The 22,801-nt window shown below is 55.8% G+C and overlaps 1 protein-coding gene across 40 annotated transcripts; it reads left to right on the top strand.

The window, feature by feature from the left end:
* Positions 1-1,218: 1,218 nt before the first annotated feature.
* Positions 1,219-21,912, top strand: ARNT (aryl hydrocarbon receptor nuclear translocator). 40 transcript variants are annotated; one of them, XM_015279989.4, is made up of 25 exons: positions 1,219-1,319; positions 2,412-2,586; positions 5,593-5,704; positions 6,717-6,761; positions 7,803-7,847; positions 9,518-9,562; positions 11,931-12,144; positions 12,315-12,528; positions 12,610-12,675; positions 12,788-12,887; positions 13,263-13,328; positions 13,837-13,922; positions 14,337-14,413; positions 14,571-14,705; positions 15,150-15,224; positions 15,534-15,632; positions 16,004-16,155; positions 17,781-17,891; positions 18,097-18,175; positions 18,443-18,566; positions 18,893-18,992; positions 19,574-19,673; positions 20,225-20,381; positions 20,776-20,924; positions 21,503-21,912. In XM_015279989.4, exons 2-25 carry the CDS (start codon positions 2,412-2,414, stop codon positions 21,590-21,592), a joined length of 2,616 nt encoding a protein of 871 aa, XP_015135475.2. In that variant the 5' UTR covers positions 1,219-1,319; the 3' UTR covers positions 21,593-21,912.
* The last annotated feature ends 889 nt before the right edge of the window (positions 21,913-22,801 follow it).

The following is a 22,801-nucleotide window of genomic DNA, read 5'->3' as shown; positions in this document are numbered from 1 at the left end:
TCCAGGAGCAAACAAACACAGCCCCCGTGGATGCCGTCACCCCACCGAGGTGGGACCCCAACCCCATAGGAGCAGAACCCCAATTCCCCCAGCTCTGAGCCCTGTCCTGTGTGCGCTGAGTGGGGCTGCTCCTTACCTCCCTCCAGATGGACAGATGGACAGACAGACGGACCGCCCGGCCCTGCGCCCCGCTGTCTGTGGCTCTCTGCTGTCCCCGGTCAATTGCCCTCATGAATAGTGCAGGGATGTGGTGACGCTGCGGCCTTCTGTCACCTCATTGGGCCTCATGAATAGTGCAGGCACACGGAGGCACTGAGGCTGGATGTCACCTCTCTGGGCCTCATCAATACTGCAGGGCCGTGGTGACATCGGGGCCATCAATAACACCGCAGCAGCGTCACCTTTCAGCCGCTCCCTGCAAAGGGGAGAAGCGATCCCGTGGATCAAAGGGGTCACGAAGCACTCAGCAGCTCCTGCCAGGGTTTGTGTGTGGCTCTGGTTGAGCAAACGGGGAGGACAAAGGGTGTTTTACCCCCCAGCAGACAGCCCTGGGCCCCCCACCTCCCCCCAGCCCATGGGGTGACCTGCAGTGGGGCAGGGGCTGCTGTGGGCTCTGTGCAGAGCAAAGCTTTGGGGACTGCAGCACTGAGCTCTGAGCTGCTCTGCAGAGCGGTGCAGGAAGGAGGAGCAGCACCTCCAGCAGCGCCTCTCAGCTTTGTTGTATTTATTACACCACCAATCCAAATCCCACTCCTGCTCCCAATCCCCACCTCAATCCCAATCCCAATATCAATATCAATCCCAACCTCAACCCAAATACCACTCCACATCCCAGCCTCAATCCCACTCTTGATCCTGATCCTGATCCCAATCTCAACCCAAATCCCAACCCCTCAGTCCCAGTCCGAATCCCAATCCCAATCCCAATCCCAGTCAATTCCCATCAGATTCTTTCGCTCGGGACAAAACAAACAAACAAAGTGACGTCATCATCCCTGCCCTTAACCACGCCCTCTGTGACCACGCCCCCCACATGACCACGCCCCCCATATGTGACCACGCCCTCTCCCCCATGTGGGCGGGGCACGGTCACTTAACGCCACGCCGCCCTTTCGCCCCGCCCCCTCCCCGACGGACCAATAGCAGAGCCACTTCTCGCCCTTCGCCCCGCCCCTCGAGGCGGGCGGGTCGCGCTGCGCGGCGGCGCGGAGGGTTTTCCTGCGCCGCCATCTTGGCTGCGGCGGCGGTGGTGAGGGAAGGGGGGGGGGGGGGCGGCAGCGGGACGGGCCGCGCTATGGCAGCCACCGCCGCCAACCCGGGTGAGCAGCGCGGGGCGGTTCGGGCTGAGGGGGACGTGGCGCCGCGGGGAGGGCCGGGAGCGGGAGAGGCGTTCCCGGGGGGCGGTGGGAGGGGGTTAAAGTGGGGCTGAGGGGAGGTTGGCAGCTCTTATAGTGGGGGCCGAGGATAGGGAGGTTGGGGCTGAGGGGGGTGTGGGAGGGGGGGCCTGAAGGAGAGGAGAGGCTGTGTGAGGGAGGGGGTCTGCCTGAAGGAGAGGGGCGGGAGGGCTGCGTGGGGGGCTGTCTGGGGGTGGGGGGGGTCGGAGTGCTGCCCCAATGGAGGCCCTGGGGGTGTCAGTGTGGGGGAAGGGGTCTGAGGGGCCCACGTTGGGGGTGGGAGCGGTGAGGTGGGTTTGGCCGAGCAGAGCGTTGTTCTGGGGAGCAGTGAGAGGATTTGGGAGTGTGGGGGGGTGTGTGTGTGGGGGGGGGGTGGGTTTGTCCCCCTATGGAGCGCTGCCCTACACACACGGTGTCACTCTGTGCTGCACTCTGCTGCCCTTTATGGCTTCTGTTGCTTTTCTCCCCCCTTTCCTTGTGGATGTTTTTCCTTCATGAGCCCCAACCGCTGCCCTCCCAGCTGCTGGGATGGAGGATCTCTTCCAGATCCCCTCACTGCCTGTTTGAAGCTGTGTGTGAGCCGGGCTGCGAGGCCTGCAGGAAGCACAGAGCTCAGCCTGTTCTGCCTTGTGGCCAATGGCCGAGTGGGAGCCCTTGTCTGGGCAGCTGGCTGTCATTGGCAGCGTGCAACCAGGGAAGGGAATGGGATCCTGAAGACTTCATTGGATTTCTAGCAAAACCCGCAGTCCGTCTGTCCATCCCTGCAGTAACCTGGGGGCTGCAGGGCTGTGGGGTTGCTGTCTGCTGGCTGGGATCAGAAGTTGAGCTTCTGTGCCTCTTTTGTACTGTTTTGCTGCCATGTTTTGTGGTTGCTGACTGCTCTCTCTTGTGGTTTGAGGCTGCCGGGCCGTAGGGTTGTGTGACTTGTTCAGCTTTACCGAGAGTGATTCGATGTCACCTCTCAAAGGTGACTTTTTGAAAGGATGCTGATGGGATAGGAAGGGTTTGTGGCTTCAGATGCTGAGAAAACACGTTGGGTCATCCGTGGTGGTTGAGGTGCAGAACCGGTGCCTGGAAACGCACAGCTGTGGTTTCACATCCTGCAGCAATCCCACGTTCGGAGCTGGTGGGCTCGGGGAAAAGAAAACCCCACACACAACAAAGCCACCAAAAAGGAGCACTCCTGGATCAGGTTAGCAGCAGATGGGTCTGAGGGGGAGACTGTCAGACTCGCGTTCTCCTTGTGCAGCAAAAGGTGCTCCCTGCGTGCTGCAGCATCCCAGGGAGGCAGGGCTGTGGTTCAGCAGTGCCATCAGCTGTGCTCGCGGTGGGGAGGGCTCTGCTGGGAGCTGCTCAGAGCATCGCAGGTTGGCAGAGGGAGGACGTGCAGGTCAGGAGGAAAGGAGAGCTGTGCTGTGCAGGGTGAGAGTGGGAGACGCACGATGAGAGCCAGCCCTGCAAGGATGTGGTGAGTGGAGAAAGGAAAATGTTTGTGAAAGCACCACGGAGCGTCTGTAGCCCTCAGAGTGGTGTGGTGCATACAATAGGGAAGGCCGAGCAGCAAAAAGTTCTCTGGGAAAAGAAACATCAACATCTGTGTTTAATATCTGACGAACAGCGGAGCGGCCGGCGTCGGCTCCGTGCTCTGACAGCAGAGGGAGGTGCTTCTCTGGGTACGCTCCATATCCATAGGGGTTCCCGGCCCCTTGATTGCTTAATGGGTTTCATGATTAACCGGGGTTGTTAGAGTGCTTCTGACGCTGTGTGGATGGGTGGGTGGTTCATCTGCTGGTGCTCAGGGACTGCTGCGGTGCGAAGGGGGTTTGTTTGGAGCCAACTTCTGTGTGGGGAGGGTTCCGTGGGGGTAGGAGTGCTGCACTGAGCTCCGTGGGGAGCTGAATCGTGGGTGGGTTTCAACTCAGTCTTGGTAAGCAAAAAATGTGCTGAGCTGAACCCGGCCCTGGAAAGCAACCGGTTGGAAACCGCCCTCAGGCCGCTCCTGCTGCCCATCTCCTCAATCCCAGCTTGGAATGGTTGGGGTTTTTTTTTTGTTGTCTGTGACTATTTCTGAAGTTGTGGAGATGCCAATGGTTGCAACAGAGCCCTTCCCATGGGGCTGAGCTGCACGGCCCCCCCTCGAGATGCCGTTCCCTGCGCTGTCCTCCAACCTCTCCCGCCCTGGATGCGTTGCACTCATGCTGGCACATCCCCACTCAGGTACACACAGCGATCCTTCATTTCTCTGCGCTGCCCTCTGCAGAGGAACCGTACAGCACTGCTTCCTTCCCCTGCCCCGAGCCGGAAATTCCTCACTCCTTAATGAACACAGAGCAGCACTGCAGGAACTTTATTTATTTCTGCTCGATTTATGGCCTTTATGAGGAGCCACAGACTCCCAGAAGAAGGGGAGGAACCTTTCACCCCGGTTTGCCTGCACCCAACGCAGCCCTTTGGCTGTCAGCTGTCTGCACCATGGGATTTTGCTTGGTGGGGAGGAAGGCTGCATAGAGAGAGTCCTGCATCAGCAGCAGTGCCTGAGGCAGCTCCAACTGAGTGCAGGGAGGTGGGGGATGATGGAGGTGGGGCACGGCGACCATCCAGCTTGGAGGAGAAGCAATTTCATGTACAGCACAAGAGCTGAGTTGAATGGATGGCGTTGGTGCTGACTTCCCAGCAGAGCCCTCATTTCCTCCCGGTGCTGCTCAGGTTCTGCTGCTGCAGGGAAGCGTTGCAGTTGGCTCTGTGGGCTCCAGAGCTGCCAGCTCTGTTTGCTCCGTGCTGCAGCCCCTTTGGGAAGCACTGGTAAGGAGGAGAGCTCATCAGCAGCACTGTGTGAGGAGCAAAGCGAGCAGCAGTGCAGGCTGGCAGTGTTACTGGTGGGGAAAAGATGCATTGTGGAAGGAATACCAGAAGTTGTCAGAGTGTTTGCTGGCAACAAAGCAAACTGCCCAGCAGAGGTGGTTGGTGGTCGCACAGCCCTGCTGCAAACTGCCAGCACAGCCACGTCTGCCCACAGAAGTGCTGCTGTTGGGTTAAAATGTGAAGGAAAAGAGGGGGAAAAACGTGAAAAGCAGATGATGAAAATAATTCTGTGGGTTTTTCCTCTCTTGGGAGGGTGGGATGTGAAATGTTGTGCTCTGCTCGAGGTGAGGAGTTACCATTGGGCGTTGCTGCACAGATGTTTGTATGGTGCAGCTGTCCTTTGCTTCTCGCCTCTCAGTGCCTGTTGCCATTGGCTCGGCTGAGATTTTGCTGCACCAGAGCTTCGGGCTTCCTTTGCTTTTATTTTTGGTGTTTGTGAAGCCTGACTTGGATTCACTGTGGCAGTGTTTGGTACATAAGCAGCTGTCAGTGCTGCCATGCTGTGGTCAGCAGCCCTGGTGGGTCTGTGTGTCCCCTCTGCCCCAACACAGCAGCACTGCTGTGGTGCTTTGGGCTGTTTGGAGCCTTCGGGGCGCTCTGCACAGCTCAGCTGGGGAGGATTGTGGTGGGAGTTCTGTGCCTGTGTTGCTTTGGAGCAAACCTCGAAGAAGCACGGCTGCTAAACGTGGATAGAGAGGGTTTATTTCAGAACAGTGTGGGGGGAAAAAACCCAAAGCCTTTTAGTCTGTGTGTTAAGTTGGGTCCGGTGCCCCTTTCCTGCTGGTTCTGTAGGTGCTCAGCATTATTTTGGGGAAGAGCTGCTGTGGGTGTGTGGTCAGCTGGGGAGTGGTAATGGTGCCTCTGTGTTGGTACTGCAGAATAGGAACTGCTGTGTGAAGGGTTTCAAGGTGCCTTAATTAATTCTTTGTCTCCTGAGCCTGGAGAAGACCCTTCATTGAGAGGTGCTGTCAGTGTGGTTGAGGTGAACCCGCAGCTCTTCTCCCCTTCTGCAGAGCTGTGCAGCCGGGAGTGGGTTCAGCCCCTTCCCGAGATCACATCAGACTCCTCCTCTGTCTACAAAGGAGACTGCAGCTTTTAATTCAACGATCCAAGCTTCTGAGCTTATGAGAACAGCATGTGCTCCAAGCTTGAGATGGGCCCTTAGTGCAGAGCGTGGGGAGGCAGCAGATGGGAGGACTGGGAACACATGGCACAGAATCTCTGCTTCAGACGCCACGGTGCCATTGCTGTTAAGGAGGGCTGAGAATCCCCTCCCACCCGAGCTGGAGGCAGCTTTGGTGTCGCAGTGGTTTATCTTTCTTCCCCCCCCGTTTAGAGATGGCATCAGATGTCTCCTCGCTGGGCGCAGCCGTCGGCTCAGGGAACCCCGGGGCTGGAGCTCAAACTGGAGGAGGCATCGTGCAGAGAGCAGCCAAGAGGCGTCCTGGGTGAGTGTGAGCTGTGTGTGGGTGAGTGTGAGCCCAGCATGAGGGAGTGTGAGCTGCGTGGGGCAGCCAGCCTTCTGCTTGTCTGCTGGTAAGCCTCCGTGCCTGCATTCACTCCTTCTACTTTCCGTGCTCGGCTTTATGCTGCTCATTTCCCTGTTCTGTATTAGACACACAAAAAAAAAAAGGGAGATGGAAGAGTTGGGTCAGAGAAAGGGGCTGTTCCCCAAGGGCTGCAGCAGTGGGACAGGCAGGTCACTGCTGCAGCACAACAGAGAGCAGGGAATGTCTGTGCCCCACTCAGACCCCCACAGCTGTGTGTCTGTGGGGGAGGGCGCAGGGAAGCCGCAGTGTGCTCGTGGGAGGCTTTCTGCTTGCTGCAGATGCCTCTGCAAATTAAAAGGATATTGAGTGGCTTCTCTTAGATTCCTGGCACAAGAAATCTGCTCTTAACTTCCCAGCTAATTAAAATCTCTCCCCGCCCTCCTCCTTGCTCACTTTCCTTCTCCTCCATTCTCTGTCGCTCCCACACGCTGCCTGCTGCTCCTTCCTCACACTTCGTTTAGGAGCACAGTGCTGTGCTGCCTCTGTGTGCCACTTTTCCATCCTGGAAGGAAGTGCAGCAAAAAGCCCTTTCTGTCCTCTCACATACACTTGTTAGTATCGTGTGTGCTCACAGCTGACCCAAGCTTTTGAGCTGCTGTGGTCTGTGGGGTGATGCTCAGTCCCTTGGGCAGCAAGGAGCAGTTGTGGCATTGCTGCTCTGACATCTGGAACACGTGGAGCAGGAATGCAGTGGTGCTCAGCCTCTCTTCTGAGCTGTTTCCCTGCTCTGTGCTATGCATATTAGAGAATGCCTTCTCCTCTAAACTTTGTAAATTGTTTTATGTCAGTACTTGGGGTTACTTAAATCCTCCTTTCAAACGTTGTCTGAATCCCTGCAAGGACTCAGGGAAAAGCAGCTTGTGAAAGGGAAACTGCTTGGTTAATAATTCTCATCTTGCTTGTTTTTCAGGCTTGATTTTGATGATGATGGCGAAGGGAACAGTAAATTCCTCAGGTGAGGGAGAGCCTTACGTACAGAAGTTCCTATTGTGTGGGCTGGGTGCCTCTGCATCCCCCCGAGGAGGAGCTTGCTGCTCCAGCAGCACAGGAGGCAGGAGGGGCTCTGAAGGAGGCAGTGCTCTGCTTCCTTGGGCTCGTTTCTCTTAGTAAGCAGTATTCCTCCATCTGCAGCTGCTGCCAAAGCTGCTGTGCACGTGGCTCTGTGAGTCTGGAGGAGCTCTGGCCAGGAAGGGATCCTTCCACCACTTCACGTGGTCTGCACTGAGGGCTGGGAGGGCTCCCAGTGGTGGTACAGAGCTCAGTGCCAACAAAAGGCAAAGCATTTCCCATGGTTGCTCCTCAGCCTGGTTGTTTCAGCGCTGTAAGAGCACTGCTGTTGGCCAGACCCCTCTTTGTCATGGAGAAAAACCTTCTGCCCAGTGCCTTGTTGGCACCACAGTGAGGTGCTGTGCTTTTGTTGGTGCCTCAGATGTGTGTTTCTGCATTTACATCTGCTGTGAAGATGCTCCAATTCCAGAGACGTCCTTGTTCCCGTGGAGCTGGCAGGGCTGCAGGCATCTCCTCACGATCCATATGGAGTGCAGAAGATTTGGAAGCTCTTCTGTCATTTTCTTGCAGTCTCACTCCATGGCTTAGGGTTGGGCAGTTGATCATTTAGAGATGACTGCAAATGGTGTTGTGGTTATAATGGCCCCCGTGGGCACAGGGGCTGCCCCTGAGGTCCTCTGCATGCAACTGTTGGTTTGCATCTCCAGAGCTCAGTTTAATCCATTGCTCTGTGTGTTTTTACTTGAATTACTGAGCGAGATGACCATGATAGCAATGCGATGTGGAAAACAATTTAGGTGATGGGAATGTCCAGCTTAATTACTTGAACTAGGTAAATGAAGAGTGTGGTTCCGGATTGCTGATGCACAGCAGGATGCAGTTACCTGCTCCACGCCAGGCTTCTTCTATGTGATTTGTTAAGCTTTGTTCTCTCAGTGTCTTTGGAATAAGTGTGAACATGTAATGATTCTCCTCCCCCTCCTCCCAGGTGTGATGACGACCCGATGCCAAACGATAAGGAGCGATTTGCCAGGTAAGGATGTGCTGTGGTGCACTTTGGTTGCCCTGCTGTACGGGGTGCTGCAGTGCCCTGCTCTCCATCAGTGAGATTCCTCTCCGCTGAAGGAAGGTGCACTTACACCAAAGGACCCAGATGTCTCCCTTGATGTTTTTTCTGAACCAATTTATTACAACTATGAGGAGCTGATGGTCTTTCTCAGTGTTTTAGCTGCTGCTTTGGGCTCTCGTTCTTTTCTCTCTTGCTTAGTTCAAGTTTTACTTGGTTGGGGTTTCCTGGCCAATCCTGTGCTCAGCTGTGTGTGGTTTGTGTGCTCTGTGGGCAGCTCAGCAGAGGCTTCCTGTAAATGGAGTAACACTGTGGGCAATGATTTGCCTCTACCTGTTGGTGTTTCTTTTGGTTTTCTGAAGCATGTGGAGCTGAACAGAACTATTTCATGGGTTCGTTTTGTTCTGGCTGAGCTCTGTGAGTTCCAGGCTGTCTCTGTGGGGGCCCAGCATTGTCCCTCTTGCTGAGAGGAGGGCGGCTGTGCTGTGGGGCAGATCTCACCTCTGGGTGCACTGGGAGCAATGTGGGTGTGAGGCCTTTTCCTGTGCTTCCCCCGAGGTCGTGCAGTGCAGTGAGATGGGTGGGATGGGAGTGAAGGTTCCCCAAATGTCTGCACCGTGCTGCACCTGGAGCAATGGGCTCCTCTCAGCATCTCATTGCATGGAGGTAAAGGTGGCAGAGCCAACACTTCAGCTTGCTGGCATGCTGATCATCCCCCTCAGAACCAGTGGGACTTCTAAACTGAGGCTCTCCAGCTTTTATAAGTGAGTTGATTTGGTCTGAATTCAAGCAGGTGGGTGATATTTGGTGTGAGCTGGCCAGCAGCTCTGTTCCCTCCTGTGAGCTCTAGGCTCACATTGTGCTCCTCCTGTATGCTGTACCCAAGACACACAGTACATGCCTTGCTGTCTCTGCGAGGCTGAGCTCTGTGGCTCCCTCACTGAGAAGCTGCAGCTTTTGGCAGTTGTATGGCAGTTTGTTATCCAGGGCAGCCAGATCTCAAGGGGAAAACCACACCGGCCTTGGCAGAGCAGGGTCTGCAGGTTCCTCCTGCAAGCTGGCGGTGCAGGCAGGCTGCTGGGGACGTCTGCTGCCTTGTAGATGGGGCACATAATATCCACGTGTGCCACAGGTCCTGCAGCTGTGTTGTCTGTGTAGCAGCGTTGCATAGATGTGTGTTGTTGGCCGTGAGCTGTGCTGTCTGTGAGCCCAGCTGTCTTCAGATGATGTTGTTTTTCCTTAAATCTGCTTTCCTGGTTTGCTCATAACACCAAAGAGGCTCTCCTTGATTTATTTCCTTTTCCTTCCAAAGAAAGGTCAGTTGAATGTGGTCGGGGCCCCATTTGTAGCTGTGCCATTAACCTCTTAATCTTGCACTGAGCAAACTGCACTCAGCCACACAACCCCCCCCTCCCCCCCACCTGTTTCACCATCTGATAAATGTCTTAAAGCTTTAAAACAACCTGGCTGGCACTGCTCTACTGTGTAAGGGTGCAGAGCACCCATTCTGTTTCATGGAACCACTCCTCTGCAGACCAGGCGTGCCTGCAGGCCGGGTTTCCTCGTGCATCCTCCCACTCTTCTCATTCCATTCAACTTTTTTCCATTTGAGCTTAGCTCGCTGATTTTATTTTTAGGTCTGATGATGAGCAGAGTTCAGCGGATAAGGAGAGACTTGCCAGGTAGGAGAACGGAGATTGCAAGCATGGACCAGCAGAGTATTCCCTTTCCTTTGTGTCTCTCTAGGCATCCCTCCTCCTTTTTGTCCCCCTCCTTCCCCCCACTGCTGCTGTAGAGGACTTGAAAATGAACAGACTGCTGGAAATTGCTGTGTAATTGGAAATAGGAGGGGAAAGGCATCCAGTCCTGCTGCAAGAATGTCTGTGGGGAGCAGCACACAGGAGGATCTGTTCCCTGAAAGCTGCCGGGCAGAGCATGCTTGGGCTGCTGCTTCACTCAGCACTGCAGCTTTGCTAACCTGTGCTGGCTCAGGGTGCCATGGGCCTCCTTCTGCACTGGGGTTCAGCACAGGAATGCTGACTTCATGTCAGAGCAGACGTTCAGAGCTGTACTTGTGCAGGTTGGTTATTTCTTCCTACCTCTTCATTTTGTGGCCCTGTAAAAAAAAAAAACAAAACAAAAACATCCAGGGAAGTTAAAGCCCTTCCATGGGAACAACTCAGGCTTACTGCAAACAGGGTTCTCTTTATTCCCTGGATTCCTGATTGTAGTTTTGTAGGCATTGGAGTTTTGTAGGGCTCTCACTGAAATGGCTGAAGCATTCATCTCCAATGCTGCACTGTTACACCTTAATACAGAATCATACCCTGAGAGTGCACATCTGCAGCAGCTGGTGGAGGTGTGTTGTCATGGGCTGCAGGAAAGCATTGCCCCAAAGTGTGCCCCTCCCTGAGCCAAACTGCAGAATAACAAAAAACAGCTGAAAAAGCCATCAGGGTTTTTACTGCTTGCCACCCACAGCTTTTTGGTTATAATTTATTTTGATAATTTGCAGAGAATGGCCTGCTTTGTGGTTTGCCATCCTGCAGACTTGCCCTGTCGCTTCCCTGGGCTGTTCCACCCTGGATTCGTTCTTACTGTGTGGGGCTGGAAGAGCGTGGAGCTGAGAAGGCTTCAGTTCTGCTCAGCTGATCCCATCTGCCTGCTTTTAAACACGGGACCCCCCCAGCACAGCCTTCCCTTACTGTGGTGGTGCATAGCTTAAATATTTGAGGAGATAAGGAAGACTGAGAGGTGGGGCTGAGTGCAGCACACGCAGCAGTGTTCTGTGGATTTACCTTCCCACGAAGCAGCCGCCCTTTCCTGCTGTCACACACAGCGTGGAGTGAGGACTGCTTGGCAGTGAGAGGTCTGGAGGTTTCCCAATAGCCTTTTAGTGGAGGTAGCTTTGTTTGCACACTTCAGCGTGCAGGTTTGGAGAAGCTGAACTGAAGGTGAGTGTGATAATTAAGCACTTCTTTTTCTGACCTCCTCGCAGTGAGGGGCGCAGTCGCTGTATGGCTGCACACACCTGGTGCTCAGTGCTCCCTTCTCGTGTTTTGTCGTCTTTAACTCACTTGCCTGTCTGTGTTCCTCCCACGCTCATCTCATTCCATGTTCCCATCACTGCTTCCTTAGATCCCATCCATCCTTTTGTATAGGAAACCTGGCTTGTAGGTTCTGTTCTGGGGAAAACCCACTTGGTGGCAGCTCTGGATAGGAAGGACCAGGTCTGAAAAGTCATATCCTGACCCCCAGGGACCTGGGGAGGAACGTGCCTTGTGAGCAGGCTCGCAAAAGAGCGTGAAGAACCTCATGAAGGGCAGTAGGTGGTCAGCAGTCGTTGCAGGGCTGTGTTAGGGCTGTGTGTGCACCCAGGGGTCTGCCTGGCAGAGGGGCTGTCCCTGTTGGCCTCGGTTGGTGCACAAGTCAGGCCGTGTCTGCTCCGGAGCTTCCCCTTCTGCCACGTTGCTATAAGGAGACCTCAGTCTAACTGAGAGTATCTCCACGAGGACAGGGCAAGGTGAGGTTTGTCCATTGTAATTTAGATATCTAGGTCTTAATTGCAGCCCTGGCCTCCTCGTATGGTTAATGGAGGTGGTGGGATGTGTGTGGTCCTCAACCAGGGAGCGGTGCTGTGCTGCTCCTGATGGAGTCTGCTGAATCCCCCCTTGAGAGCAGGGGCTGTGGTGAAGGAAGGAGTCCTTTGGCTGGCATGAAGCGTTCCAGAGGTGATGGAAAAGCTTCTTTGTCTCTTCAAGGAGCATAGCCTAGCTTTGTAGCCTTCATGAGATAGCAGGGAAGCAGCGTGGCGTCAAGTGAGGCTCTCTCATCCAAAGCAAGGAAGGTGCAGCTGTAGACTCTTCTCCTTGCACTCGTTCCTGCGTCCCTTTGTGCACGAGCAGCATGCGAGGTGCTTGCAGTCCTTCTAACTCCCAGTGACCCCAATGCATCTCTGTGTTCTGCACTCTGGGAGCGTTGGGAAAGCAGCGGAGCCTCCTGGCCTGGTGGTAACTCCATCTTCCTGCTTTCCTCCCCGGCCTTTTGCAGGGAGAATCACAGCGAGATCGAGCGTAGGCGGAGGAACAAAATGACTGCCTACATCACCGAGCTGTCCGACATGGTGCCCACCTGCAGCGCCCTGGCACGCAAACCAGACAAGCTGACCATCTTACGCATGGCCGTGTCCCACATGAAGTCCCTGCGTGGCACAGGCAACACCTCCACGGATGGCACCTACAAACCCTCCTTCCTCACCGACCAGGTCTTGGCTTAGGGCTGCTTTGTGGGGAGCACCCCCATCAAAGAGCGGGGCGGGGGGCTGGGGGGGTTAATTGTGGGTGGTGGAGGTGGGGGCGCAGGGGGTGGGGGGGGCTTGGAGGGCGTCACCTGCATATCTCTGGAGTAAGAGTGATTTGTGTGTTGTGACCACAGGAGCTCAAACACCTGATCCTGGAGGCAGCTGATGGCTTTCTGTTCATCGTGTCCTGTGAGACCGGCAGGGTGGTTTACGTCTCCGACTCCGTGACTCCCGTCCTCAACCAGCCCCAGTCGGAGTGGTTCGGCAGCACGCTGTACGACCAGGTGCACCCAGATGATGTGGGCAAGCTGAGGGAGCAGCTCTCCACGTCAGAGAACGCACTGACAGGTAATGCAGCCCGGGAGGGCGGGCAGGGGAGGGCAGAGCGAAAGCCAGCGAAGGACTTGGATTAAAACCTTCCCTTTGTAGAAGGAACCAAACCCTGGTGCCTTTCTAACAAGGATCCTGCAGCCCCCCCTGAGAGTGCATCTAAAGGTACCATTGGTGACACTTCTCTCTTGATGGTTTCCTAATCACGTTGCCTGGTGCCTGTGCTGGGGAAAGGACTCGGACTGCAGTAACCTCTGGGTTCTCCTTCCTCCTTCAGGTCGCATCCTGGATTTGAAGACAGGAACTGTGAAGAAGGAGGGGCAGCAGTCCATGAGGATGTGCATGGGCTCACGGAGATCCTTCATCTGCCGCATGAGGTAATGGGGAGAACCCTCAGGGGCATCACTTGAGGCTGAAGCTGAACTCACTCATTCCAACTCTCTTTGCTCATTCTGATGTGGATAAGATGCAACGTGGCGCAGCTTTCCATGCAGAGCTGGCAGCTGAGTTTCTTTGCCCTGTGCTAAGATGGCTCTCTGCTGTTATAGGAGACTCAGTTTCAAGTAACAATTCATTTCACCCCCACGTGTCACTGCTCTTCTTCAAGCACCCAGAATGAGTGCTTTCCATCTGTGTGATGGAGGTCGGAAGGTTCATCCCCACTTATAGAGTACTTTGGCTAATTCACGATGGTGAGATTGACTAAGAAAGACAAAAGCATTTCTTCCCCCTCACTCCTTATTCTGGTACAGGTGTGGCAACAGCTCGGTGGATGCAGTGTCTGTAAATCGTCTCAGCTTCATGAGGAATCGCTGCAGGTGAGTGAGATGAGGGTTATGGGCAAAGCCTCTGGGAGCAGGAGGGGTCACAGCTCTCCAGCAGTTCTGGGGATGTGCTGGGGGCACTGTGAGCTCATACAGCTCACAGAAGAGCATGAGGAGAAGTGCTGGAGGAGGAACCAAAGTTCATCCTAATGCAGATCAGTCTTCCTTTACTCCAGACTTGGGTTTGAAGTCGGTTTAAAGCCACGTGTTCTTCAGACTGCTGCTGTTGGGCTCTGGTGGATGGTGTCTATGTGTTAATTAGAAGCTGAGGCAGATTCTGACCTATGAGGGCCGCCCACCTGGAAGGCAGCCCTGCAGGGAAGGACCCAGAAGTCCCGAGGTCCCTTCTGACTTTGAGTCTGCGTCCTCAGAGCTCCCACATTTACATTAAGTCTCTCTTTACCTCTGAGACATTCTGTGGAAGTTCTTTGGAAGGCAATTACAGACCTTGCCTGACCTGATTTGACACGTGGCCTAATCAGAACTGCTTCTCTCTCCCAAGGAACGGCTTAGGTGCGACGAAGGATGGAGAGCCTCACTACGTGGTGGTGCACTGCACGGGTTACATCAAGGCCTGGCCCCCTGCAGGTAAGAGCTCTGCAAAGCCCCCAGCTGTGCCAGAGGACACGTGGCTCTGAACTAAAAGTGCAAGCAAATGCTGTCTGTACACATCCGTCACTGTTGTGTTGGGACTGAACTGATCTTTGCAGATGTGGGATGAGAGAGGTTTGTGTCTGAACAGTACCCTCTGTAGAGGGCAAGAGTCATGGTAGGCTGTCTGATTTGCTAGCTGAAAGTGAGAGAACTTGAACTGTTCTGGCAAGATCAGGGAGTGGGAAGGCAGCTTAACTTAACAAATTCCTTCATGGAAAAGAATTCTGAGTTACAAAATGGAGTGGAGAAGTGTCTCGGAGCCAAAGCTGCACGTCTGCCTTTTGTTCTCTGAAATCAACAGTTCTTCCTGTACTGACCTTGCTGGAATTTCTGGCCCTCTTCTCTCAGGTGTTTCACTGCCTGATGATGACCCGGATGCTGGCCAGGGCAGCAAGTTTTGCCTCGTGGCTATTGGCAGGCTCCAGGTGTGTAGCACCTTCCGATGGTTCAGTGTTCCTCATCCTAAAAGTCTGCACAGTTGAGCTGTGTTCCCTGACGGCTGCAGATCCTCCTGCAGGACTGCCTGGCCAGGACAGGGCAGCTCTCACAGGGTCAGCTGTCAGTGCCTACCTTTCCTTGCAGGTCACCAGCTCGCCCAACTGTACAGACATGAGCAATGTTTGTCAGCCAACAGAGTTCATCTCCCGGCACAACACGGAAGGCATTTTCACCTTCATAGACCACCGCTGTGTGGCTACTGTTGGCTACCAGCCACAGGTGAGAGAACAGCAGGAGCTTCCTAAGCATGAGCTGCTGCTCAGGCTTGCTTTTTTCCTTCCCTCTTTTGTGCGTCACGGCCCTGCTTGTCTAACAGACCTGGCCAAGCAGTGCCCAGGGAGTGAAGCAGGCGTGTGTTTCTCCTCCAGCGGTTGCTTTTCATCCACTTTCTGAAGTACTTTGATCGTGGATGGAGCCAGCAGCTCTGAGTTATGTCAGATGTCAATTAAGATTGCTTTTGCCTCCGTATGAATTGGAGATCAAACGTTAGTCAGATGCTGTTGTGCTTAAATACAGCACAGCAGGTCCTGCAGTTGTGGTTTGTGTAACGGGGATTGGAGGGGGAGGGGTGATGCTGGGGGAGCAGCTCTGAAATGGAACTGAGGGAGTGTGAGCTCCTGATGCAAACTGCCTCCATCTCTCTCCCAATTGCTTTAAAATTAGGAACTTCTGGGGAAAGACATTGTGGATTTCTGCCACCCAGAGGACCAGCAGCTTTTGCGGGACAGCTTTCAGCAGGTAAAACCCTTAAAGTACCCCTCTGCGTGTGGTGTGGTGTTCAAATTAGGCTCTGTGTTGGTGCTTGCAAAGGAACGAAACATAACTGGAAAAAAAAAAAACCACAGAAGAATAAACCTTAGGAATGGCAAGCAGTTACAGATACAGTCACAAAACTGCAGTAGTGCAAAACAAAACAGAAGCATCTGATGTCTGATTCTTGAATTCATCCTCTGGTTGCTGGTCCAGTCTGCTTTTAGGGCCAGAGACATGCTTACAAAGAGCCTACTCCAACATGCTTCTGTGGCTGAAACACTGGTTCATCCCTAGGGCCCAGCCCAGTGCTGCAGAGCTCGGAATGGATGTGATTTGTTTGCCCTGTTGTGGTTACTCTTATTTCTGAGGGCGCTGGACTTTGTGGCAGGGCAGGTAAGACTGCCCCGTGCTTTCATGACTCCAGAAAAGAGCTGCTCATGTCCATTCGTCCCAATAGCCGGGAGCAGAAGCCACGCTGCGTGCTTCTTTTGCTGCAGGTTTTCTCATACATCTCACCAGTGCAAAGAGATCAGGAAAGCAAAAGCCACAGTGGTGCTGTTAGATTTCCCCCCTCCCATATCATTCGGGTCTCGGGGTAGTGTGAGGGAATAGCAGCAGTGCTGCTCAGCTGTCAGGAGGTGATTGTGGAAGGGATTCAGGGCAGAAGGGCCATCGCAGCTTTTAGTGGGGGGGTGGCTCAGAAGCAGGTTGCTCTTCAACCCCTTCTTTTATCAGGTCCTACTGATGGCATTACGTTTTTTTAGGTGGTGAAGTTAAAAGGCCAGGTTCTGTCAGTCATGTTCCGATTCCGATCCAAAAACCGGGAATGGCTCTGGATGAGAACCAGCTCCTTTACCTTCCAGAACCCCTACTCGGATGAAATTGAGTACATCATCTGTACCAACACCAACGTCAAGTATGTACATGGAAATGACTTGCCAACCACCAGTGGTAGCACACGAACCCGATGGGATCCTGCCCCAGAATAAACAGCAGCACAGAACCGCGGGAGCTTTGGCCTCTCCCTCACCGAGCTTCCCATCAGCATGCGTGTAGGCCCTGGAGAAGCTAGGAGATCCCTGAGTGCTCTTTTCCTGGGCTGTGGCAGATGCTAAAGGACTGCAGAGTGCAGGAAAAGCCCTTTGGCTGTCTCGGTGGTAGGGCTCGGCTCTACCCTCGGTTCACCCTGGTTACTGGAGCAAGTTTGTGTCTGTGTGTTTGAGTTCAGAGCTCTGAGCTTAGTGGAGCTCACACCTGAATGCAGCCCCTGCTGTCCCATCCAGGGGGGCGGCTGCTCCGGAGTGGCTTTTCCCATGAGCAGGACAGTTGATGGTAGGAAGTTAAAGGCTTATTTTTCTCCTGTAGTTCGTGCTTGGATTCGGAAGGAGCTCCTGAGCGGTGCTCGGGGCAGACTGCCCTCACTGCTGCTCTCTTCTTTGCCCTCCTGTCTGTCTCGGTGGGTTGGCAGCACGCAGTGCTCCATCAGGGTGCTGCCTGTCCCCTGGAGGAGCTGCAAGGCCCTTACAGGGGAGCAGCAGCTGAAACAAAGGGAAAAACACCTCCTGTCTGTGGTTCGTAGCTTCGGGCTCGGCTGGGAACTCTGCGGGTCAGGCGAGATTGCTTGTGCCTGTGGGCAGGTGGAAAGGCAGGATTTGGGCTTTATTTGAGGTGAGGACAGAACCAGGAGCGCAGGTAGCACTTCTTCCTTCCCTCCAGTGGCACAGTGCTGTGTTGTGATGAGAAAGCATTGAGCTGAGCAGGGTCAGTCAAATCCCTTTGGCTGTAAAGAGCCGTGGTCTGAGTGCAGGGCTGTGTGCCGTGCAGGCTTCATTTCTGTCCTGGCAATGGAGATATCTCTTTGGGCTCAATCATTCCACACATATCCATTCTCACATCCATACTCACACCTTCCAGAAGTGCCGTGCGGGCTCAGACCAGGGGTGCAGCAGTGTGTGTTTGTGATGCAGTTTATCCGTGTGCACCTCTGATGGGTCACTGGTGTGACGTTGTTCCTTCTCCAGGATCAGGCACTGCTTCAGAACCTGCAGCTTGCAAAAGAGCTGCTGAGAAAACGCTGCACCTCTGCTCCTTTCTTCTGGGAGGAAAATGACTTCTGACAGTGAACAGAAGAGCGTAAAGAACTCCACCGACGTGTGGGTCACAGAGGCTAGAAGTGCTGTGGCCTCGGCAGGCTCCAGCTCTGGAGAGGTGTAGATTGAAATGGAAATGGGGCATTTATAGCCCCCCCCCAACCTTTGCTTGTGCTGTAGCAGTGGCACAGGAGTGGCGTAGGCTGCTCCGGGTTGGAGGGGGCAGAGCCCATGGATGGTTAGCATTGTGTTCCATGGCCAGCCCTGCTCTCAGGGGCAATGCAGACTGGGAGGAAGGATCCTTCACTCGAAGAGCTTTTTGCAAAACCAGCTCCACTCCTGCCTGATGCAGACACGTCCTCCTGCAGGCAGTTCTCAGCTGTTTGCTCTCGTTTGGTGTTTTTTAAATCTGTTTTTTTCTCTTTTTTTCCCCTTCTTCTTTGCTTTAAAGGAACTCAAGCCAGGACTCTCGGCCTGCCCTATCAAACCCAATGCAGAGGCCCCAGCTGGGGCAGAGTGTCAGCCTTCCCCTGGAGATGGGCACAGCACAGCTGCCCTCAAGGTCAGGAGGTGCTCAGCTCCTTTTACTGTGCCTCTCTCGCTGGTTCTGCCCTCCTGTCCAATAGCCTTCCTCCCCCAACGTTCCTCTCTGCAGCAGTGAACTCCTCTGGGCTCATCAGTCATTGGTGTAACTGCAGAGGATCCGTTTCCTCAGCAATGGTTTTTAGCAGCCACCCTTCTCCTGTTACAAACACTTTCTATTTTAGGCAGCAGCAGCAGCCACAACAGACAGAGTTGGAAGTGGTCCCAGGAAGAGAGAGCCTGGCCGGGTACGACCACGCGCAGGTAAATGCAGGGGGCTTTGCTTGCCCCCCTCGTCTTGTTCAGATCATCCCCTTCTCCTGGGCCTTCAGAAGCAGCTGGCTGAGTTTGAGCTGAGGTTGGGTTTGGGTAGGAAGGTGTTCTCAGCTCCTCCCTGCCCCGTGGGCTCTCCTGGCCGTGCTGCCCTGATGGGAGCAGTCAGGGATCCAGGGAGCAGCATGGCCCGCTGCCTGCGGGGCTGTCCTGCTCTGTGCTGCTGTGCTCAGTGCTTACACTCACCCCTGCTCCCAGGTTCCTGTGCAGCCCGTGAGTGCTGCTGGCCCGGAGCACAGCAAACCTCTGGAGAAGGCAGAGAGCCTCTTTAACCAGGAGAGGGACCCGAGGTTTGGGGAGATCTACGGCAGCATCAATGCAGGTAGGGAGTGCTGGGACACACTGCACGTTCACCTGACTGGGGTTTGGGTGTTCTCTGCTTCCACGTGGGTCGGTTCTGAGGGTGGGAGGTCTGTGTTGGTGATCCTTTGTGCCCAGAGAGCAGTGCTGTGTCCCCAGGCTGAGTGGGTACTTTAACCCCAGAGGACCTCGGTTCAAAGCTGATTAGAAAATGGAGAGAAAATCACATTAATTGGGCTCTTACAGTACCGCCTGGAGTCCCATGTCTGCATAAGGAACAGCTGTGCTCAATGCTTTGCCTCCAGAACCGTTCCTTCACGTGGGCTCACTCTGAACCTCTCTCTGCAGACCAGAACAAAGCCATTCCTGCCAGCTCAGTGCCTGCCAACCCCACCCTCTTTCCCCAGGGAAACGCTTTCACACCATCGCGGCCCGCTGAGAACTTCAGGTGAGGTTTCCTGCGCTGCGTTTTTCAGTGACCCCCTTTGGCTTTTCCCTTATCCTGCTGCCATTCCATTTTTGCCACCCTCTGCAAATGCTCTCAGCCCCTCAGGAATGCAGGGGGGCCCCATGCAGGCGTTGGCTTTTGGGTTCGGGGTACAGAGGAGGGGAAGAAAAGTGGTTCTGTGTGCTCCCTGCCCTGCTGGTGCTGCTTTGGGTCCGAGGAGCCCTGCGGGACCATTGGCTGCTGCTGTTCGGGTCCTCCCCATCGCCTTCACCTCCCAGCCCTACTTTTCCCCCTGCTGTCCCTCTGCTGACCACAGTTGGTCTGTGGGGTGGCTGCACCTCTGGATTTGCATAGGCTGCAGCCCCAGAACTGAGCTGGGTGAGCAGAGCGCGTCCACAAACCCAGCAGCTGCTGCTGGTTGTGCCTGCAGGGCATTGTGGTGGCCGTGGGCACGGTGGGGGAATCCCTGCAGCTTTTTGTGCTGCCTTCCCCCCCCCCAGCAGCTGCCAACGGGCACTGTTAGCACTTGCTGGTCTGTGTGTGGTGCGTGGAATCCATCTGAGGGCCTTTTCCTCCTCCAGGAGCAGCAGCATGGTGCCTCCAGTGAACATCATCCAGCAGCAGCCGGCAGCAGCAGGCCGGATCCTGGCGCAGATCTCACGCCACGCCAGCCCGGCTCAGGTCAGCGGGAGCAGTTGGGCTGCCGGGACCCGACCGGCGTTCGCAGCCCAGGTAGCAAAGCCCGAACTCTCAGCTCAGCGCTGACCTCTGCTGGGTGCTTCTGCTGCTCGCTTTGGGGTCAGAACGGCTCGCAGAGCTGCGGAGCCAACGGCCGCTGGGCTGCATCGCTGCGCCGCCCCGCGCTCCCCCTTTTGGCCCCGCGCTTCTCTGCAGCCTTTGGCTCCAGTGGGCTCCTTTCTGGCGTTTGCATTGAGGAAACCCTGGAGGGAGAAGGGATGGGAGGGGGAGAGTGTGGTATCTGCGCTGATTGAAGCGCCGTAGGACCGTTTCCCTCCTCCTGTATCGCTGCTGGTTGCTGTTTGTGTTCCTGCAGGCAGAGATGAGCACTTGCAACGCTCAGCTCAGCTCTGGGGGGTGGAGAGGGGCACTTTGCTCTGCATGCAGCAAATCGTGCAGACGTGAGCCCGGCCGGCAGCGCCTCTCCCCGGTTCAGAGAAGGCTCACAGTGAGCGCCTCTCTCCTTCCTCCCCTTTCTTGCTGCCTTACAGCAGGTGGCCTCCCAGGCAGTGAAGACTCGGCCTCCTTCGTTCAGCATGGGGACGTTCCAGGGCACCCCGGCCTCCTTCAGCCCCATGGCAGCTCCAGGCTCCACAGCTTCCCCCAGCAGTGCCGCGTACCCAAACCTCTCCGGCCGCAGTGCGGGCTTCAGTGAGTGCAGCATGGGGTGCTGGGGGGGGCGTCGGGGGGCAGCCCCTCATAAAGCACAGCCTGGGTGCACTCCGTGCTCTCTGCTTGTTGGGGATGTGTGGGTGCTGAGCACGGCTGCCTCCCTGCTGCCTTTGGCAGCCCAAACTGCCATCTCAGTGTGACGATGGCTTCGGGTGGACCTCCGTCAGTTTGGGGGCTCATTGAGGGGGCGTGGAGCGCTCTGGAATCCCACACACACCTTAATGTGGCTCAGTGCCTCCTCTGGGGGACGTCTCCGTTATCCACGTGACGGCTTAGTGCCACAGAGCGAGCCGTGTGCTTGGGAACGCCCTCCCAAAGAAACAGCCACGGGCGGCAGCAGGAAACGTTTGCTGATTCCATCCCTGTTGAACAGCCACGGATGCAGCGCAGACCCCCACCCCGTTCCAACCCCGGGCAGCAGCTGAAGGAGTGGGGATGTGGCCGCAGTGGCAAGGACAGCACCACAGCACGGCGGCCGGGGAGCAGCACGTGCAGCAGCCCAGCCAGCCTGAGGCCTTCCCAGTAAGACCGTGCTCCGTTCCCCTCCTGAGCGAGGACACGTGGGGCCATCTCCCCGCGTGGGATGAGTGCTGGGTGCTCAGCTGCTCATCCATCCCTCCCGTCTGTGGGTTCCAGGGAGGGTTGGAGCTTTGGGGCTCACCGGTGGGGCTGCAGCCAACGGGCAGAGCTGCCCTGCGTGGTCAGCTTTGGGTCCCACTGTGCCATAATCGGTGCGAAATCCCACCGGTTCTGCTGCCGGGTTAACCCTTCCAGCTCTCCTTTAAAGAAAGCAAGCAGCAAAAATCCCCATAATCTGAAAAAAATAACAAACCCAACCAAACCCTGACCCTAAAGATGCAGAGCTGAGCTGCGGAGGGCACACAGTCACACAACTGCCTGGGTTGGAAGAGATGGGAGTTCACCCAGTCCAGCCATCCCCTCCCCACTGCCCCACATCCCACAGAAACGTGGGGATGGGGTCCTGAGCACAGAGGGCTGAGCCCTGGGGGTGTGGGGTGGGGATTTGGGGTCCCGGGGACGTAGAATGACCGCGTTGTGCCATGCTGCTCTAACCCAAACTCTCTTCTTCTGCCCCGCAGGACATGCTGACCATGCTGGGAGACCAAGGCCCCAACTACAACAACGAGGAGTTCCCCGAATTGAACATATTCCCTTCTTTTTCAGAGTAAAACCCGAGATGGGGGGGGGGGGGGGGGGGGGGGGGGGGGCTGTAATGTAAACCTCCCCGTGTAAAGGAAAGAAAGAGGCACCCGAGTCTGGCGGTGGTCAAAGACTGCTGAACTCTCTGAACTCTCCTGGAGGCTCAGTGCTGCCCGGGGGTCACTCAGCACCACAGTGCAGTGCTTCCCATTGCCCGGAGGATTTGGGACTGAAGGACTGCTGCCCCCCACCCCCCCCTTTGTCCCCCCCCAGACTCACGAGGTGGCTTTTACTGTTTGTATTTCCATCTTCTATACCGTGACTCTTTTCTATAAAAGCACAAAAGGACCTTTGGTGCCTCTGCTGCCACAAAGGAGCTCTTCTGCTGTGCGGTGTGGGGTTGGAGGACCCCTTGGGGGGGGGGGGGGGGGAGTCTGCTGGAGGTGGAGCAGCTGTGAGTTGGGGGGGGGGGGGGGGAGCCTTGAAGCTTCCATTGCTGCCACACCGCAGTGGTTGTGGGGACCCCGAGGAGCTCTTCTGCTTCTTCCTCCCCCTCCTCCTCATCCTGGGGAGCACAGAGTGGAGGTCCTTCCAAAGCCCCCCCCCTTCCCTCGGGGCTGCTGTGTGTCTCCATGCCCCCAACCTGGGGTTCCGTGGGACCCCCGGAGCACCCCCCCCTTTGTCTCCCTGTGGTCACACGCGGCCCAGTCAGAGCCCCGTGCTCTCAGCTGACTCAGTGCTGCTTCTCAGCAGTGATGGAGGAACAGCTCAGCCATGGGGGTGGGGGGGGTCCAGCTGTCAGTCTGTCTGCCCCCCACAGCCCCATGCTGGGCCTCTTTGTCCCCATCTGGGTGAGGAGTGGGGTGGGGGGCGACCGCAGTGTGTGACCCCCATGGGGCAGTGAGTAAAGGAAGGGGGGGGCGGCACAGAACTGCATGAGGGAAAGCACCATCTGCTCCCCCCAGGACTGCTGCCCGGACCCCCATCTCACCCCCATCACTGCATCCCCCCCCCAGGACCCCCCAATCCCCCCATGCAGGGTTGGTGACCCATTGGGTTCCCCGCCATGGGGTGACTCAGCCCTCACCCCCCAGCAGCATCATGTGAAAGCACTGGGGGGGGGCTGCCCCCCTCCCTCCCAGTCTCCTCCCTCCCTGGGATACTTTGTGGTCCCACTGCCAACATTTTCCAGCTGCCTCCACTTCCTCAATCGGCCGCCATAAAAGAGCCAACGAAGC

Source organism: Gallus gallus, chromosome 25 (assembly GCF_016699485.2).
Source record: "Gallus gallus isolate bGalGal1 chromosome 25, bGalGal1.mat.broiler.GRCg7b, whole genome shotgun sequence".
Taxonomy (NCBI): Eukaryota; Metazoa; Chordata; class Aves; order Galliformes; family Phasianidae; genus Gallus; species Gallus gallus.
Note: the sequence above shows the minus strand (reverse complement) of the source record. Positions and strands in the feature narration are given on the sequence as shown.

Coding starts and splice junctions, on each gene's coding strand:
- ARNT (XM_046903897.1), top strand. CDS start 2,412: ATGCTGAGAAAACACGTTGGGTCATCCGTGGTGGTTGAGGTGCAGAAC. Junction 15,633..16,003: donor TGGACTTTGTGGCAGGGCAG/GTAAGACTGCCC, acceptor ACGTTTTTTTAG/GTGGTGAAGTTAAAAGGCCA. Junction 18,993..19,573: donor CGGCCCGCTGAGAACTTCAG/GTGAGGTTTCCT, acceptor TTCCTCCTCCAG/GAGCAGCAGCATGGTGCCTC.